This window comes from Micromys minutus (assembly GCF_963924665.1).
Source record: "Micromys minutus genome assembly, chromosome: 7".
NCBI lineage: Eukaryota > Metazoa > Chordata > Mammalia > Rodentia > Muridae > Micromys > Micromys minutus.
In genome coordinates this window covers 1,560,522-1,574,214 of record NC_137976.1, presented here as the reverse complement: position 1 = coordinate 1,574,214, position 13,693 = coordinate 1,560,522, and the positions used below count along the sequence as shown (strand labels likewise).

Below are 13,693 nucleotides of genomic sequence, written 5' to 3'. Positions count from 1 at the left end.
CAGCACACCCAGACCCTTTGGAGGTTTCGCTCAGAGTGAGTTATGAGATAGCAGATTCATGGCGTCTCTGTCAAACTACTGAGGAGATGTGTCAGATTTTCTGAGTTTTTTTTTCTTCCCTTGTCAGGGCAGTGAGGAGTGGGTAGGAGGTTAGCAAAACTTAATAAGACTTATGAAAGATGGCAGTTTTTCAACTAAAAGTAGGTTATTCAAAGCTCTCTGCAGCAAAACCAATGAGAAGTTGAGTCTCAGGTTTGGGCCAACCCCCCACAGAGGTAATGTTATCTAAGGATTTCTGACCTAGGTCCCTGTTAAAGTAGTCACGCCACACATGAGACTTTTGGCCACACTGTAACTATCTCTTTTGTGCTGTTGTCAATGGCCTCACACCTCTCAAATGCTGTGTCCATGTGTATCACTTTTCTGCTGCAGTGGTCTCAGGCTGGCTCCCGGATTCTGCTTCTGGCCTGGGACAACTGGGGGGCATCTGGGATAGCTGGTCTGTGGGACAGGAGTGATGTGAAGGTGTCAGGCAGAAAGCCCCCAAGGGGAGTCCTTCCTGAGTTAAAAAATGTGCCCTTATGCTGTTCCAGCTCATCTATCAGTGCTCGAAGTGTTTCCTCATGACCTTTGCCCTCATGACCTTTGCCCATCCCTCACTGTAGTTTCAATAGTGGTAAAATAGGCATCATTCCGGCTGGGAACAGCGCACACCTGTAATCTCAGCACTTGGGCGATGTGGCAGGAAGGTGAGGACCAGCAGACAAGCCTCTGCTCCACAGGGTCTCTTGAGTCCAGCCTGGACTCCACAAGATCCTATCAAACAAAACAAAACAAAACAAACAAACAAACAAAAAAACCCAACAACAAAAACTGAAACAAAATAATCTAAACAAAACCAACAGCAAATTGAGTGCAGCTTTCAGAACTGGGCAGCTCAATTTCCCCTCGTTTCCTTCTGACCGGGACATTCCAGGTGGCTGATGGAGCAATTTTCTTGCAAACCTGTGTTAATTGAGCTTGAAAATTAGCAAATGATTTATTTGCCACTATGTGAGACTAGATCTGGACTCAGGTTCAGTCTCAGGAGGCTGTGACTTCAGCAGCATCTGGGCTGCCAGGAGACCCCATGGAGGAGGCTCACTCTCTAGTTATGAGTGCTTCAGGCCCACAGTGAGATAGTACCCTAAAGTAGGGATGTGGGTAGTTAGTGTTCAGCGTGCCTGCTAAGGTTTGGAAGGCATCAGAGAGAGAGAGAGAGAGAGAGAGAGAGAGAGAGAGAGAGAGAGAGAGAGATAGAGAGAGAGAAAGGGTGAAGCCCCACCCTCTTCCCTTTCCCTGAGCTGGGGTACCTGGGAATATGTTTCTGTATAAAGGTAAGTCCCAGGCTTGAGCTCCACTAGGCCCAAGGGCAGGTCATATCCTTTAGGGATTCTCTGAGGTGAGCTGCACCAGAGTTCCTAGGGGTCTGTGTAAACACAGTGTTCATTCGGTGTTTCTGTGATGGGCCCGAAAATGCATACTCTGAGAGAGCACTGCTCTGCCTAGGATACAATGCCTCAGAAGTATCCGGAGTGCCTGAGCTGCATGGTAGATTCCCTTGGTTCTAAACATCACCTACTCCCATCTTTTAGGTGAGGAAGATCATGCTGAGATGGAGAGCAGCTGGAGAGATGTTCTGGCTGTTTTGGTCATTCTGGCTCAGCTGACAGGTAGGTATGGGAGGTGGGTAGGCTTCAAAAGCAAGGCATGAGGAAGGATGAGCAGATGATGTAGCAGTTTAGGCAACAGGTGGTCCTCCACGGTTACTCCCTTCAGGTGATTCTCCTCAGACACTCCCTCCAGGTGGTCCTCCTCAGACACTCCCTCCATGTGGTCCTCCTCAGACACTCCCTCCATGTGGTCCTCCTCAGACACTCCCTCCAGGTGGTCCTCCTCAGACACTCCCTCCAGGTGATCCTCCTCAGACACTCTCTCCAGGTGGTCCTCCTCAGACACTCCCTCCAGGTGGTCCTCCACAGGTACTCCCTCCAGGTGGTCCTCCTCAGACACTCCCTCCAGGTGGTCCTCCTCAGACACTCCCTCCATGTGGTCCTCCTCAGACACTCCCTCCAGGTGGTCCTCCTCAGACACTCCCTCCAGGTGGTCCACCTCAGACACTCCCTCCAGGTGGTCCTCCACAGGTACTCCCTCTAGGTGGTCCTCCTCAGATACTCCCTCCAGGTGGTCCTCCTCAGACACTCCCTCCAGGTGGTCATCCTCAGACACTCCCTACAGGTGGTCCTCCTCAGACACTCCCTACAGGTGGTCCTCCTCAGACACTCCCTACAGGTGGTCTTCCTCAGAGATTCCCTCCAGGTGGTCCTCCTCAGACATTCCCTCCAGGTGGTCCTCCTCAGACACTCCCTCCAGGTGGTCCTCCACAGGTACTCCCTCCAGGTGGTCCTCCTCAGACACTCCCTCCAGGTGGTCCTCCTCAGACACTCCCTCCATGTGGTCCTCCTCAGACACTCCCTCCAGGTGGTCCTCCTCAGACACTCCCTCCAGGTGGTCCACCTCAGACACTCCCTCCAGGTGGTCCTCCTCAGACACTCCCTCCAGGTGGTCCTCCTCAGACAATCCTTTCAGGTGGTCCACCTCAGACACTCCCTCCAGGTGGTCCTCCACAGGTACTCCCTCTAGGTGGTCCTCCTCAGATACTCCCTCCAGGTGGTCCTCCTCAGACACTCCCTCCAGGTGGTCATCCTCAGACACTCCCTACAGGTGGTCCTCCTCAGACACTCCCTACAGGTGGTCCTCCTCAGACACTCCCTACAGGTGGTCTTCCTCAGAGATTCCCTCCAGGTGGTCCTCCTCAGACATTCCCTCCAGGTGGTCCTCCTCAGACACTCCCTCCAGGTGGTCCTCCACAGGTACTCCCTCCAGGTGGTCCTCCTCAGACACTCCCTACAGGTGATCCTCCTTAGACACTTCCTCCAGGTGGTCCTGCTCAGATATTCCCTCCAGGTGGTCCTTCTCAGACAATTCCTCCAGGTGGTTCTCCTCAGACACTCCTTCCAGGTGGTCCTCCCCAGGTACACCCTATAGGAGATCCTTTTCAGGTACTTCCCTGCATCTCTGTTTCATGACCAACTCCTCTGGAGTTCCCATTCCTGCCATTGTAACTCTGATCTTTGGGACCTTCTGCCTCTGACCTCCACAAGATCTCCTTAGGGCTTTCTCTAGGCTTACCCATCAGGTCCCTGAGGTTGTCATATGAATTGTTTCAGTTATTGAGATATCTTTCCTACTGCTTCCCACCTCTTCAATCTCTGTATCTCTCATGGAAAAGCTGGCTCAGGTATCTCCTCTGTCTGGAAGCCTTCTTGACCCTTGTGATATCTTGGGTGGGATCCCCAAGATTCCCTAAGAGTATGACAATTCTCTGAGCCTCAGCATAGCTTATCGCCAGGAGTCCTTCGGGGCATCAGCTGGGGTAGACTCCAGAAGATCCAAGTAGGATGGGCTGAGCTGACTCTGGAGATCTCAAAATCCCTAGAGTCTGTGCTCACAGCTTGGGATTAATCAGGTCTTGACTCCTTGTCTACTGCCTCTGGTTTATCATTTCTCTGTGTCTCCTATAATGGCAACATGAAGGTATGCCATAACAGAAAAGAATTAGTGATGTACAGACATTAGGCCAAGGTACCCTGGACATCTTGTCACAAACTGAATCATCCTTGTGATTGACCTGGACACAAGACAGCCAGCGAAAAGCTCAGTCCATCTCCCTCCTCCCTAGACACTCACAGTTCTTTGAGCCTCATGGGCAGCCATGCTGGTTTGTGCTTCAGAATTCCGTTCTGGATCGGTGGACCCTGAGCTTTAGAAGCCTGGCTGGGACAGTGGGACTCAGCAGGAGACAGTATCATCAGGTGGGAAGGCTGGGGAAATTCCACCTCTGGGTGGATTTACATGTGAAGCCTAGGCGCTCCTGGCCAAGGACTTCAAAGGCAAAGATGTGAGGAGCCTTCCAACAGCACACAGTGAGAAGCAGCCTGGAGGGGCCCATAGGACATTTCCCAGTAGAGTGGAGAGGAAAACCAGGTCTGGGAACAGCTTAGAGACTGAGGCAGAGGCTAACAGGCCACCTTAATCCATGCTTTAGGGACACCTGGAGGCTACACAAGTCTGTTACAGTCTGGAGAGAATTGGATCAGCTCTAGGCTTAGTTTTCCAGACATATATCTCAGTTCTGAGCCCCAGCATAGCTTGTAACCAGGAGTCCTTCAGGGCATCAGCTGGGTGGTTATCCAAGTAGGGCCCAGCGGATCCAAGTGGGATGGGCTGAGCTGACTCTGGAGGTCTCAAAATTTTCTAGAGTCTGTGCTCTCAGCTTTAGATGTCAAATAAGAAACCTATATTTCTTATTTGTGTGTATATATATGTATAATATGTACAATATATTTCTGAATGTTTATCTGAAATATATAGAATCAGAAATATATAGAATCAGAATATCTATCTATCTATCTATCTATCTATCTATCTATCTATCTATCTATCTATCTATAGATATTGAACCTTAAGTACTGCCTTGAGTCAAGATGGATCTGGATTGAGGTTTAAAGATGGCTGCATCAGGAGGGCCAAGTGTTATGGGCTGGTTTTATAGTTCCCAGGAGAATTTATAATGGATACTAGATCCCTTCCATGTTTCATCTAGGAAAGTCTTGTGGTTAGTTGAGCCTCTTCATCTGTAGACTTCGCTCTGTAGCCCAAGGAAGTATCTGCATATCCACAGGGCTTTTCCAAAACTCCCCTCCCCTCCTTGAGACATTCCTTTCCCTTCTCTTGTCCCCTCCTTTCTCCCGCTACTTTGCCCATAGTATCATGGCTTAAATAGATTTTGGTTACCTCATTTATGTTCTCAGTAACTATTCACTGAACCTGTTATATGCCATATAGTAGAGGCATAATCACAAGAGCTTAGAGTATAGTAGGGCAAACAGGTATCAACAACAACAACAACAACAACAAAATAAATCACAGTTGGGATGATTGCTTTGAATAAGCTCCTCAGTGGTAAGCCCATGGTTAGGACAGTTTATCATAAACAAGATGGTCCCAAAAGGTGTGGTTCAGGACAGATGTCTGACTAGCCAGGACTCCAGGAGCAAGTGAGACTGGATTCCAGACTCCTCATGTGCAAAGGCCTTGACACTTAAAGACTTGATAAATTTGGTACTTTGAGAAGGTTTATCAAGAGCCTCGGGTGGAGTTGGAACAAACAAGAGAGGGAGAAAAAGTTGCTGTGGGCAGAGTTTGCTGTTAGAGTGTAATCCTTTGAAGGCTGTCTGGTCTCTCTGAAGAGATGGGACTCTGGATTATGGATGTGGGGGAGGGACACAGCTGGTGCTGGTTTAGATGCTGCCCTTGACTTCATGTGCAGAGATGTTCTTTGGGTGCAGCTGGTGGCCCAGCAGTGACATTGGCTTTTTCTGTATCATCCCAGGAGCTCAGCAGACAATTTTGCCTGGGGGCTTCTCTCAGGACCCTCTCATTCTGCTTTTCCTTAGTGGGTCCCAGTGGTGGACTTGTACTCTCTTCATCTGGACGCCTATCCTCTCTGCCCCTGTTCTCCATCCCTTATTCCTTCCTGGCCTTTGATCACATGCCCAGCCTGTTTTCCCATCCACTACAAAGTCTGAGTCAGAGGAAGAGAGCGTGGGGTCTGCAGATGTAATGTAGCCTTCTGTGATATGATAACTGGATCCAGGACATATGTTGTTTCAGTGGGTTTTCTAAGTGACAAGAGTTGGGGAAGAATCCTTATTCAGGGTGGCAAAGCCTGAATTGTGTCCCTATTCTATTGATGTGGCTGTGAGTCCTGTGTGTCCTGTGGACAGGACTGGTTGCCTTTGGAGGCCATGAGGGGAATCTAGTCCTCCACCTCATCTTGCTGGCTAGAGCAATCCAGTCTCTGTCTCCACAGGGAGCTCTTCTCTCAGCATTCCTGTATCTCAGAGCCTTCTGCCTTTGTCTTACAGAGATGTCTGGGATTGGACTTGAGGGCCATCCTACATCCAGGATGGTTTCATATTAGGATCCTTGGCAGAGTTTATCTGGGAAAACTCTACTTTTTAAATGCTTTCTGTGGCTTTGGTGACTGTGAGCTTCTAGAGAATGGTGTTCAAGTCGGGCTGCACATCTAGAGAAGGTGGGAGGAGACTTGCATTGCCACATGTCTACCAGAAGTCCTGGTCCCTAGCCTTAGGAGCAATAAGGCAGAGGAGCTGAGCCTTTCAGATGGTCACCTAGAGCACGATAGTTGGCATTGTTGAGCTATGTCAGCTAATTCATTTACTGCCCTGAAAAACTGATTGCCTTCTAGCTTCCGGATCGAGTTATCAGATCATAGAAGGTCCTCAGAATGCAACAGTCGAAAAGGGCTCAGAGGCTCGCTTCAACTGCACTGTGACTCAAGGCTGGAAGCTTATCATGTGGGCTCTCAACGGTGTTGTGGTGCTGAGTGTCACCCCCCAGGAGCCCATCATCACCAACGATCGCTTCAACTCTATCAGCTACAACCGTGGTGACAGCTTCATCTCTGAGATGATCATCCATGATGTGCAGCTCAATGACTCAGGGCTTGTGCAATGCAGCCTGCAGAACAGCAATGTGTTTGGCTCCGCCTTCCTCTCCGTGCAAGGTGAGTTAGCTGGAGGGTTGCAAGGGTCCTGAGGCTCACAGCTGTGAAGTGATATTTGGGGCCCGCCTTTAGGTTTGGTGGTGCTTATTGTAATTCTGCTTTGTGTGTATTTAAACTGTGTTACCAACTGGGCTCCTTCTCTCCATTTGTGGACAAGAAAGCTCTGCCCTGCAGTGCATTCTGGGTGATCATGAGGTTGATGGTTGGCTGCAGGTCACCATATGGCTCTTGCCCAGGGATGTCCTCCGTCACAGCATCCTTCTTTTTCACGAAGTCTATATTACATTATTCTGAATATTCTGAGCTAATTTTGACTTTATGTATTCCTCCCTCCCTCCATCCCTTCCTTTCTTCTGCCCCTCCTTCTCTCCCTCCCTCCCTCCTTCCTTCCCTCCTTTTTTACTTCTGTCTTCCCTCTCTCCCTTCCTCCTTCCCTCCATTTATTTCTTTTGTCCTCCCTTTCTCTCTTCCTCTCTTCCTTCCCTCCTCCCTTTCTTTCTTCTGCCCTCCCTCCATTTCTCCCTCCCTCTTCTCATGATCAACTCCTTGTTTAACCCTTTCCTCTTCTCCCTTCTCCCCTTTGAGATAATAGGCTTATCACTTCCCCATCTAATCTGTTCTGGTATCTGAATTGCCCCTCTGGAACCACCTCCTGGAGTTTTTCTTGTAGTTGCATAGCCCCTCCCCCACTCTGATTTGGACAGTTGGTGGTCATGGTCCCTTCTCTAGGTTTTTGCACAACCGGCCTATACTCTGTGATATACAGTATCAATGTGAAAGCATGCTTTATCTTTTCTCTTCAAATTTCTCTGATCTATTTTTGTCCCAGTGACTGTAGCACTTTCAAAGGTGTGTGTTCTACAAATGTTTTTGAGAGAGAAGGACAGAACCTTAGGCTATGCTTTCATATCTTATTTTCATTTGTAAAATAATTTCATCTTTATTATACAATGATAAAGGTAAAAGGATGAGTTTTATAGGGATTTAGATAGTTGCACCCAAGTCAAGACTTTTTGACCCTTTTTGAAAGTGACTTGATATGTTATTGACCGAGGCTGTGACTAGTGGATCCTAACCCAGGTCCTTGTGGTCTTTCTCTGGAGACTTAGTTCTTAGCTCTCTAGAGTCTTGATTCTTATGACAGCAAGTCTCAGGAGAAGATGCTATGTCTTCTGATTATTTCTTACATCTACCTATTCCCTCACTCCAGTGAAATCCCAGATTCTGTCCAATCAAATGCAATAATATTTGGTAGAAAAGCATGTTTACATATTTGTATATGTATTTAAAATGATTTGTTTTTACTTTAGAAATTGAATTAAGTTGGTGGTTCTTTACTTTGGGGTATCTTTATATTATTTTGTGGTTTAATTAATTACCATTTTCTAAGGTGTGGTTTTCATGGGGTTACCTAGAAATTTTAGCCTAGTTTTCATGTCTAGGTTCTCTGATAATAATTCATTTATAATGGAAAAAACACAGGGAACAGAATCAAAGACATGAGTTCTGGTTTTTCTTTATCAGTTGTCAGTTAGGGAGATCCCTGCATTCCCCCCCTCCCCCCCCCCCCCCGTGATGTGGGGATGAGGCTCCTCTCTCAGCTCACACCTTTGCTGTGAGGATCAGGTGGTGAAACCACTGAAGACTCCAGAGCATTGTCCAGTTTAGCTTGTTTTTCATCCAGCTGGACATTCAGAGCAGGGTAGAGGTGAGAAATTCAGGCTTGGGACCCTGGTGGCCTGAGTTCCCATTTTGCTTTTGCTGCTTAGAACTGCATGGTCTTGAACCAAGCACACAGTGACTCTGGGTTCTCAATCTCTCATCACAGGACTGTTGTAGCCTGGGGTGGGTGAGTCGACAGAAAGCCTGGCCTGGCTCATAGAAATGACCATATAAACATTTTTTTTAATTCACGAAAGAAAGCATATTATTTTAGGTACTTATGACTCAAGGATGACTAGAAGAGGCTGGCTCAGTTGGTACAGTGCCTGCCATGTAATCATGAAAGCATGGGTTCCATGTGGAAAATTTGGGTGTGGCACTGCAGCTGTAATTCCTGCTGGTGGACACAAGTTTGTCCTTGGGGCTTGCTGGACAAACAGACTAATCAAATTGGTGAGTTCCAGGCTCAGTGGGAGATTCTGTCTCAAGAAATAAGATGGAAAATGATTAAGGAAGAATCTAATGTTGGCCTCTGGCTACACACACAGTTGCAAACACACACACACGCACACACACACACACACACGAGCATGTGTGCACACACATGTATGTATACACACACTTAAAAACATACACATGTATGCACACATTTATACACACACAAGCACACAAACATACACATAGACACACACATAAACACACAAACACACATGCACACACTGACACAGACACACAGACATACACACTCACACACATGAGCATGCACACAAACTTGTACACATATTTATGCAAACACAAACACACATATACACACACATACATACACACACACTCATGCACACATAGATACACATTCATACACACACATACACACACACACACACTCACACATAAACATACTTGGGCAGAAGTCCAGCCACTGCCATGGTCTAGAAGGAGAGAGAGAGAGAGAGAGAGAGAGAGAGAGAGAGAGAGAGAGAGAGAGAGAGAGAGAGAGAGAGAGAGAGAGAGGAAAACCCTCGCCACAGTGGTTTAAAGTTTCAGGTTAACTTCCTGAGCTCACCTCCAAGGGAACATTCCTGTTCTCATTTTTTTTTTTTTTGGCATGGCATCAAATACCCACATTGGACACGCTCTGCAGTTTCAGCTGTGCTTCTGTGTGAAGTCAGAGTTTTCCCTGCTGCTCTCCTCAAACAAAGCAACCCTGTAACAGATGCATAAACCTACCGCTTGAAAATCTAGCTGGACATGAGAGATTCGCATAGATAAACATTGACACTTGGTTTATTTATTTTTTATTAGTTTAAAGAATACAGCTTAGTGGGAATGCGTTCATTACATCAACATGTAATGAGTTACGACTGTTAGTTTTAAGTAAATGTTTCAGAATAATTTATGTAGTTACTGCCCACACAAAGGGGGTTCTCTGGAGTCTCCAGTGATTTTGAAAAAGGAACTGAAACTGAAGTGTTTGAAGACCATGTATTCTAGACAGACTTAAGAGATGGGGGTGCAGAGGTGGGGGGCCCAAGACCCCCAGATTTCAGCGATGGAGCTGTGCTGCAGAGATGAATGAGGTGGAATCTCTGATTCTTAGGCCAGTGTTCTTTCCATTATACCAAGCAGCTGGGGGACGTACCTTGTAGCATGTTTGAATTTGAACATTTGAATGCATATGCATGTCGCTAAGGCTGTCTCTGCAGGGGCCAACCTTCAGGTTATTTTGGTCATGTCAGCACACGTAAACATCATCTTCAGATGAGTTCCTTGCGGTGTGAATGCTGCCAGGGGCAGGGGAGGTTTTTTAAGAAAATATTGATGTGATTCAACAACTCTGAAACTTAATGGGGTTAATTCAGTTTATAATAAGTTTGATTTTGAAGTAATTTAAAACTAGAAACATTTTTTAAAAAGGGATAGCCAAGGCAGTTTTTTTTTTTTTTTTTTTTTTTTTTAGTGTCTGTCTTCCCTGATTGGGAGGTGGAGGCCAGAGGTTCTGCAGCTCAAAGCCTGCAACTCTCAGTTATATATGAGGCTAGCCTGGGCTACATGAGCCCTTGTCTTAAAACACCAAACCAATCAAAACAGTTTATGACCCCAAAATTGTAAAATGAAGGTTCATGGAGAGATTTGCTTTTCATGAGTCTCTGGGAAAAGAATATCGATTATTTTCTTCTTTGCCTCTGTTTCCAGGACTGCCTAAGAGAATCCCCTTAGCTGATGGCAGTGGTCCTTGGCTTTTCTTTCTCCATTATTATTGGGAGCCACCTCACCTTGTAAGAGCCCAGCAGGTGCATACAGAAAGATATGGGAGACGAAGCCTGAAGTGTGGTTTCCTGGGCAGACACAGCCTTCCCGGGGCCTGGGACGAAAGTCTCATGAGATGTAATCTGAAGTTAATTGGGAAAATCAGAGCAGCTACCATTCTTTAGCTTGTTTCTCTCTTCTCCTTAGTCATGGGGACCCTGAGCATTCCTAGCAAGAACCTTATAGTCACCGAGGGTGAACCCTGTAACGTGACTTGCTATGCCCTGGGCTGGACTCCACTCCCGGATATTTCCTGGGAGCTTGAGGTTCCTGTAAGCCATTCCAGCTACAGCTCCTCTCTGGAGCCAGGCAACTTTATGAGTGTCCTGGATCTCACACCGCTGGGCAATGGGACCTTGACTTGTGTGGCAGAGCTGAAGGACTTGCAGGCCAGCAAGTTCTTAACTGTCAACCTGACCGTGGTTCATCCTGGTAAGTGAGCCTCAGCACTCTGAAAGCTATGGCGTGGCCGTTCCCAGTTCATGGGAGGGTCAGCTCTTGATCAATATGCATTCATTGTCGACCTGGAAAATCACCTTGCCATTGGGTGGGGATGGCTATGAGGCAAATTCAGCGCCACAGGCTCAGCGCTTCTATGATCTCACACACTCTTATAATTGCTTTTCCAGAGTTTTCTTCTTCCTAATTGCAAACTAACCATCGAGAAGCTTTGGTTAAGAAGGCAGCAGGTTCAGAGACAAACACTTGACTTAATGTTTTTCAAAAATAAAACTGGATTCAGTGGAACTCGCTTATAACTCTAGCACCTGGGAGCTGAGGCAGTAGGCTAGCTGAGGCCAACCTGGGCTAACATCACATTATCTAACTTGGGTAGGTAGCAAGATTTTAAAGTTTTTGTCTTCCAGAAGAATCTACTGTGACAGAAACTCTTAACTGTGGGCATTAAAGGGCCCCGTGGAGCTTGTGAGCTCTGAGGTGACATGGTGGAGTTCCCGGGGTCCAGAATTCTCATGGTATAATATGAAGATTACACAACTTTGTGTGTGTGGTGTGTATGGTGTGGTGTGTGTGTGTGTGGTATGTGTGTAGTGTGTATACGCACCAGGTAAGAGATCTATTACTGACTGTAACTCCTGTCACACCATCCCTTGAGGCTCACAGTAAACCCTCATCTTACAGAAGAGGAAGGGGTTTGTGGATGGAGTAGAGAGGATCTCTTCAGTCCCATTTTCTTGTTTTGGTATTCCTTGGCTTATACAATTAGCCCCTGACCCAGACCTTCATTTTTCACAAGACTTTCCTGTGCTTGTGTCTGTACAAATTTCTTTCTCTCTACCTCTGTCTGTCTATCTTTCTCATATAAATTCAATGTTATTCTATTATAATCCATTCTGTACTTATTCTTGAGGCTCAGCTTGGTCCAGCATTTCCTGCCCCTCAAGTGTTCTTCGGACTTTCACCTGTCAGCTTTTGGGCTCTTGCTCAGTCAGATACTCCAGGTTCATTTGCATTACCCCTGTCCAGCCCTGCTCTCCTATAAGTACTTAGAGACAGGGGAGATTGAAATTGTGGTGTCAAAAGTTTGTTGGCACCAAATAGACCAGAACTGTCTGTTGAAAATTCACCATTCAACAAGAATATGGGGTAGCCCAGAGCTCTGGCTGGATGGCCCCTTCTAGACATGAATCTTACAGATACTCTCTCTGCCTACCTTTTCTTCTAAACGGGAAAGTGGAAGGCAAGGCTACTTCACCCCTGTGATGGTTTGTATATGCTTGGGCCAGGGAGTGGCACCGTTAGAAGGTGTGGTCTTGTTGGAGTGGGTGTGGTCTTGTTGGAGTAGGTGTGTCACTGTGGGGGTGGGCTTTAAGACCCTCATCCTAGCTGCTTGGAAGTGAGTCATCCACTAGCAGCTTTCAGATGAAGCTGTACCAAACCTGTCAGGACACTGCCATGCTCCCACCTTGATGATGATGGACTGAACCTCTGAACCTGTCAGCCAGCCCTAAATAAATGTTGTCCTTATAAGACTTGCCTTGGTCATGGTGTCTGTTCACAGCAATAAAACTCTGACTAAGACAACCCCCATCAGTGAATTCTTCCTTAGCTTGGATAGCACATTACTTACAGCAGCTGTAGGCCAGAGGGCTGGGAAGAAAGATCCTACAGGTGAACAGAAAAAAATCTTGCTGTATTGGACTCACTTGGGAAAGGGTAATTTGTTTTTAAATTATTCATCAAGATCAGAGCAGCTGGTATTTGTGTCTGTATTCTCTCTGTATGTATTTGTTTGTTTATTTATTTATTATTATATTTTTAGCTGTAGACCTCATTCAACCTTGGCTGTGGAGCAAGAGCTGCTGGGGTCAAGTTTACAGAGAGTAGACAGGTGAGAGTTGCCACCCAAGAGAGTTCTGCACCCATAGGCTGGGAGATTATTTTGATTCCTTAGGTGAGTTTAGGAAGTCTGACAGACTCAGGTTACCAAGTGTGTGTTGCCCTAGAGAGCAAAACTCCTCCAAATAAAGGTGTGTGGGAGGCCAGCACTTGTTTTCAGAGCTGGTTTCTCAACTACAGAAAGCCTAGTTTTCTTAGTCACTGTCTTTGTTAGGATTTTACTGCTGAGAACAGATACCATGACCAAGGCAACTCTTACAAAGAACAACACTTAATTGGGGCTGGCTTACAGGTTCAGAGGTTCACTCCATTATCATCAAGGTGGGAACATGGCAGCATCTAAGCAGACATGGTGCAGGAGAAGCTGAGAGTTCTTTATCTTCATCTGAAGACTGCTAGCAGATACTGACATCCAGGTATCTAGGATGAGAGTCTTAAAGCCCACTCCCACAGTGACACACCCACTCCAACAAGGCCACACCCACCCCAACAAGGCCACACCCACCCCAACAAGGCCACACCCACTCCAACAAGGCCACACCCACCCCAAGGCCACACCCACTCCAACAAGGCCACACTCACTTCAACAAGCAGGTGATACAAATGGCTCAAGCATGCAGCTTGATGACACAAGAGCACTATGTTCTTGGCTCTCACTGCGTAATCTGCGGGCAG

General features: G+C 46.9%; 1 protein-coding gene across 2 annotated transcripts in view; it reads left to right on the top strand.

The window, feature by feature from the left end:
- Window positions 1-1,654: 1,654 nt before the first annotated feature.
- IGSF5 (immunoglobulin superfamily member 5) overlaps window positions 1,655-13,693 on the top strand; it is a gene marked incomplete at its 5' end in the record, with an annotated part of 32,696 nt that continues 20,657 nt past the window's right edge. Inside the window, 3 exons of one of the 2 annotated variants that reach the window (XM_080918824.1) lie at window positions 1,655-1,712; window positions 6,374-6,691; window positions 10,808-11,092. In XM_080918824.1, the coding sequence (XP_080774950.1) occupies window positions 1,655-1,712; window positions 6,374-6,691; window positions 10,808-11,092 (661 nt within the window). The remainder of the gene's footprint in view (window positions 1,713-6,373; window positions 6,692-10,807; window positions 11,093-13,693) is intronic. The other variant, XM_080918825.1, reaches the window with a different exon arrangement.